Source organism: Myotis davidii, unplaced genomic scaffold, assembly GCF_000327345.1.
Source record: "Myotis davidii unplaced genomic scaffold, ASM32734v1 scaffold38, whole genome shotgun sequence".
Taxonomy (NCBI): Eukaryota; Metazoa; Chordata; class Mammalia; order Chiroptera; family Vespertilionidae; genus Myotis; species Myotis davidii.
Genome location: NW_006291383.1, coordinates 5,253,797 through 5,260,012, shown reverse-complemented (window position 1 = coordinate 5,260,012; position 6,216 = coordinate 5,253,797). Strand labels below are relative to the sequence as shown.

Genomic DNA, 6,216 nt, shown 5'->3' with positions numbered 1-6,216 from the left:
GGGGGGTGTATGTGTGTGCGCGAGCGCGCGCATTTCTGCTGTTTTCAGAATTATAAGCCAAAATGGGAGGTGCAGCTAGGGGCTAGATGCCCTCGCAGCTGTGAGAACACTCCCAGATTCCCTTCCCCAAGGCTGCTTTCTCAACAGAAATACTCATCCTTATCTCCCTTGACCCAGGTCACTGATCTCTTTCCCCTGCATACAGGGCTGAGGTGGAGGGGTGCAGTGCTCTCCCGTAGCACAGGTAACTAAGGAGACAGTTGTGGACAGAGGGATGGAAGCAGTTGAACCAGGAGAACAGGCCTTAGGCTGATAGTCTTCAGTCCTTTCACCTGCCTGGAACCAGGCTGTCTGAACTGGATCTGTTTGCACAGATGATCTTGAGCAAGTTCCTGAACCTCTGATCAGGGTCTGTTTCTTCAACAGTTCAAATAAAACGGAGATCCTCACAGAACCTGTTTCATAGGTTGTTGAAGATTAAATGAATAATTAGATGGGAAGTGTTCAGAGCAACACCTGACATGTTTTGGTTAAACAAGTGTTTGCTTTTTAGGATTATGATAATGATTATCCAGCTATCTGTCCCTCTGGCAAAACAGAGCAAAGCAGAGTAAGAATAGCAGTAGGGACCTTAAAGCCAGGAGACCTGGGTTTGAATCCTGGATTTATACTCTGGAGTCTATGTGACTTTGGGCAAGTTCTTTCTTCTCTTTGGGTTCCAGTTCCCCATTTGGTACTTTGGGGACACTGCTCACTACCCTTCCAGGCTTGTATGCAAATTAATAATGCAAGTGAGATGGCCGACATGATAACCTGGTGTCCAGAGTGCTTAGTTAGTTCCCTCACTTCATTGCACCCAGTTGTCCGCCTTATCCTTGGGGATCCCTTGCAGCTCTTGCCAGGATTCAGCTCAGCCAGTGTCTGAGAAGGACTTGGGAAAAATGGTAGGGGGTTTTGTGTGCTCAGTAGTACTGGTTGGACCATGGAGGTGCAAAGGGGTAAGTGAGAACCCCAGGGGCAGGGTCCTTCCAGGCTGCCCGGGAGAAGGGAGAGAAGGCCCACAAGAAGGTTTTGCCCTGCCCAGGAGCTTTCCCATCCTGACAGAACCAGGGGCCTAGTACTGTCCTAGGATCACCTGTGGAATGGATGCAGCTATAGTCTGCTAGGCAATGACCCATGCCAACTCCAGGCACCAGCTCCTGTCATAAGTGGCTAGCCTTTCAGCTGTGTAGACACGGAGTTCATAGGAAGATGGTACCCAAGAGCTTGCCAGGATATCAACCAAGAATGGTGATGGTCAGGGGTAGAATTGATACAGGAGCCCTGAAGAGAGCTGGGCCTTTGATCCATTCAGTGAACATTAGAGGAATGTTTGGAGCAACATCATGCATTGCTGCAGCCCATACAGTTCCCAGTATCCCAGCCACAGGAGATGAAGGGGGAGGGTTCTCATCTTTTCTTCCTCCTGGTGCATGCTCTGTGCGTATCTGGATAAACTGAGAAAGGAGACAGGATCAAGAGAAGGACCTAGAGTGTAATTCAGGTCAAGCCACTGTTTAAGCCTTTAGTCTTTTTTTTTTCTTTTTTTTTCCAGAGAGGAAGGGAGAGAGAGACAGAGATAGAAACATTGATGTATTGATCAGCTGCCTCCTGCATACCCCTTACTGGGGATCAAGCCCACAAACTGGGCATGTGCTCTGACCAGGAATCAGACCTGTGATCTTCTGGTGCATGAGTCGACACTCAAACACTGAGCAACACCAGCTGGGCCCTTTAGTATTTTACCATGGTGTTCTGTCCTAGTGGGATCAGCCCTGCCTGCTTTTGTCAGTCTCTTAAAATAAACCCTTTCCTGCCTCAGCACCTTGACATTTGCTGTTCCCTCTGACTAGAACATTCTTCCCTCAGTTTTCTATAAGGCTGGCTTTCTTTTTAACATATTTTTATTTCAGAGAGGAAGGGAGAGGGAGAGAGATAGAAATATCAATGATAAGAGAGAATCATTGATTGGTTGCCTCCTGCACACCCCCTACTGGGGATTGAGCCCGCAACCCAGGCATGTGCCCTTTAACGAATCGAACCCAGGACCCTTCAGTCTGCAAACCGACACTGTCCTCTGAGCCAAACCAGCTAGGGCAAGGCTGGCTTTCTTTTAGGTCTCAGCCTTCCCAGACCTCTTGTCTATGGTCGTCTCTCTTATCTTTATATGCTATGCTTTTATTCCTGTCTGTTTCCTCCCTGGCACTTATTGGTGTCTTCTTGTCATATTTGTTCATTGCCAGTCTCCACACCAGGTGGACTATAAGCACCACAGGGCCGAGTGCATGCCTGTTTAATTCACAAAGGGATCACCAGTACTAAGAACTAGGTCTGGCACATAATACGCACTCAAATAAGTATCTGAGTAAGCACGAAGCCTTGAAAGGGAGAGCAATAGGAAAGTGAAAAGTTCTAACCTGACTGTTTTGATGAATACAGTTGGGCTCTGAGGCCCTGTGACAGCCTGAGGGAGGTTTATAGAGGAGGGACTCCTACTCCTCCAGGTTCAGAGGCCCAGGCTTGGGGACCCATGGTTAGAGGTGGACACTCCTGCCTGACTTCTCCAGGCTGAGGTTTACGAATGTTCATCAATAAAGTAGGAATTGGTCAAAGTCATAGATAGACCTGATGTAATTATGAGAAAATTGTGTAGATGTTTAGTGCTCAGTAATTGGAAGCTATGGGAAAACTCTTCACAGCGAAAGCTCTCAGAAAGATGCCCAGATCTGTGGATATCTTCCTACCAGGCCACACCCACCATGCCCCGCACCCAATATCCACAGTTTCTAATGTTTCTTCTCTCCTGTTACCTCTGAGATAGCAAGAAAGTTATTAGGCTGCTTTTCCCCTTTGGTGACCCCTCCAGTGGAGGGCAAGAGGAAGAAGGACTTGGGGAAAATGGTAGGGGGAAGAAACTATTTTCTAGTCTAATCCATAACTTTTAAAATAATCCCCAGAGGAGCTGTTGTAGGATCTGTCTTGCCACATTTCCAGGCCATTAGGAGTAATTGAGAGAAAAGAGGATATGAGTGGTTGATCTTTTAGATTAGGGATCTAGGCAGTCGGAAACATAGGGATGGAGAATGTCCAGCCCGCAAACTGTAAGGCCTGTGAAATCATTTGGTCTGGCCCTGCCAAGGCATTAGGGGTGAGTTGATTAAATGTTTGACCAAATATAGCAGGCTAATTATTAAGTTGATAATTTTGTATGGCCCTCAAATGAAGTTATAAATCTGCAAATGGCCCTTGACAGAAAAAAAAAAGACAGTTCCCACCCATTGTTTTATTTTTTAAATATATATATTTTTTTATGTTGGAGAAGAAGGGAAAGGGAGAGAGAAATGGAAACATCAATGATGAGAGAGAATCATTGACCAGCTGCCTCCTGCACACCCCACACTAGGGATCAAGCCCACAACCTGGATGTTTCTCACTGAGAGTTGAACCATGACCTCCTGGTTCATTGACGCTCAACCACCAAGCTACGCTTGTTTTTTAAAATTCTCACCCGAGGATGTTTTTTTCCATCAGTTTTTTTAGAGAGAGTGGAAGGGAGGGAGGAAGAGGCAGAGAGAGAAACATCAATGTGAGAGAGACACACTGGTTGTCTCCCACACATGCTGGACACGGCCAAGGATTGAACCTGCAAACCCAGGTATGTGCCCTTGACCAGGAATTGAACCCACAACCCTTTGGTGCCTGGACCAGAGAGGTGTTTTGAATCCATTTCCTCTCCTCTAGCCCTATTGCTGATATCTTAGATCAGCTAAGGCTTAGAGGAGTAGCCATTCTCAGGTGGAAAGGAGGGCACTTCAGAAAAAAAAAAAGTGATGTGCAAAAGGCATCATGGAGCTATTTAAAGAAAAAAAAAAAAAAACAGCACAGGGCCTGATGAAGGGCTGATGAGAATTTCACATGCTAAAGAACACAAGGGCTGGAAATAGAGGCCATGGCAGGGAGGGTTTAACACCAGGTTTGGGTGTCTAGACTGGACCTTGTAGGCAGTTGGAAACATATGGCCGTTTTCTAGAATAGGAATAACAGTCATTGCATTTTATTTATTTATTTTTAATATTTTTTTAATCCTCACCCGAGGATATTTTTTTCCATTGATTTTTCAGAGAGAGTGGAAGAGAGAGGGAAAGACAGAAACATCGATGTGAGAGAAACACATTGATTGGTTGCCTCCTGTACGCACCCCGACCAGGGCCCAGGCTGGGGAGGAGCCTGCAGCCGAGATATATACCCTTGTCTGGAAGCGAATCTGACACCCTTTGGTCCGCAGGCTGATGCTCTATCCACTGAGCCAAACCTGCGAGGGCAACAGTCATTGCATTTTAGAAAAAGAAGTGACAACTAGTGAAGAGGCTGGGCGGGAGAGCCATGAAGCTGTTAAAAAGATGGCTTGGCTTTGCAGCGTAACTCTTCACAGTGAGAAACACTTGAACAGTGAGAAATTTCATGCCTCATGCATAGGTCCAAAGAGATTGATCTAAACAGTGAATTAGATGGGAATGGGGTCAACGTTAAATGGGAGCTTTCTGAGCAGCATGTATGAAAAAAGACTTAAGGATGTTGGTTGAATGCACATTCAGCTGGAGCCACTGATCCTAGTTTTGCCTGGAAACAGTCATTTTCTTCTTTCTGACATTCTTTGGTGTCTTTATAGAAATCTAGGAGTGAATTACCTTGGCACCAGGTCCTTTCATTTCCCATTTCCCAAATAGAACAAACATTTGTCATCTCATCACACCCCCCTGTAGCAAGTTGCTCTTTTGCTTAGAACCCTCCTACACTCCCCATCACCCTTAGAATAAAGAGCCAAATCCCCACCATCGAGGTAAGCTCTAGTGACCACTCTTAGCTTCAGCCCTTGGAGCTAAGCTGTTCCTTGTCTGAGTTCCTCAGAGGCACTCTGCTTCCACCTGTTACAGGGCCTTTTCAGATGTTGATCCCCCTAAATCAGTGGTTCTCAACCTTCCTAATGCCGTGACCCTTTAATACAGTTCCTCATGTTGTGGTGACCCCCAATTTCATTGTTACAAATTGAACATAATTAAAGCATAGCGATTAATCACAAAAACAGTATGTAATTATATATGTGTTTTCTGATGGTCTTAGGCGACCCCTGTGAAAGGGTCATTTGACTCCCAAAGGGGTCGCGACCCACAGGTTGAGAACCGCTGCCCTAAATCGAACGTTCCTCTCCCGTCCCACCTAAACTACTACTCATCCTTCAGATCTCAATTTAGGAGCCATTTCCTCAGAAAATACCACCCTGAATCCACAAAGACTAGATTGGGTCTCCAATAGCACACCATTATACCTTCCCTTGATTGGATAAATCATTGTTGCAATTTTATATTCATTTGTATGATTTCTTCTTTAACTCTCTTCCCAACATGAACCTTTCTGAGGACTGTGATTGTGTGTGTCATTTGCTGCTATATTATGGGGCCTGACAAAGGTGCTTCATAGCTGGTTTTAGTTGAGTGAACTGATCGTAGTCTCTCATACTCATTTCAGATATGTAACTGGTTCATCAACGCTCGGCGGCGGCTTCTCCCAGACATGCTTCGGAAGGATGGCCAAGACCCCAACCAATACACCATTTCCCGCCGAGGGGGCAAGGCCTCAGATGTGGCCCTCCCCCGTGGCAGCAGCCCCTCGGTGCTGGCTGTGTCTGTACCAGCCCCCACCAATGTGCTCTCCTTGTCTGTGTGCTCCATGCCACTCCACTCGGGCCAGGGGGAAAAGCCAGCAGCTCCCTTCCCACAAGGGGAGCTAGAACCCCCCAAACCCCTGGTGACCCCTGGCAACACTCTCACCCTGCTGACCAGGGCTGAAGCCGGAAGCCCCACCGGTGGACTCTTCAACACACCACCACCCACACCCCCAGAGCAGGACAAGGAGGACTTCAGCAGCTTCCAGCTACTGGTGGAGGTGGCACTACAGAGGGCTGCTGAGATGGAGCTTCAGAAGCAGCAGGACCTATCGCTGCCGTTACTGCACACTCCCATCCCCTTCGTCTCTGAAAACCCCAAGTAGGCATCTGCCCACAGGGGTGCTCGAGGCTCGAGCCAGCTGTCCTGGGTTTCTGTTTTGGTTCCCTTTCATACAGAGCGTTTTCTTTGGTTCACTGCCAAACATCAGGATCATCTCCTCTGCAGGAGCTTC

At 47.1% G+C, this 6,216-nt stretch overlaps 1 protein-coding gene across 1 annotated transcript in view; it reads left to right on the top strand.

The window, feature by feature from the left end:
* The window catches only part of TGIF2 (TGFB induced factor homeobox 2), a 12,205-nt gene that overhangs the window by 5,711 nt on the left and 278 nt on the right, over positions 1–6,216 (top strand). The window contains exon 2 of the mRNA XM_006764521.2: positions 5,566–6,216. This exon is cut by the window's right edge and continues 278 nt beyond it. Within this exon, the coding sequence (XP_006764584.1) occupies positions 5,566–6,087 (522 nt within the window). The 3' untranslated portion in view covers positions 6,088–6,216. The remainder of the gene's footprint in view (positions 1–5,565) is intronic.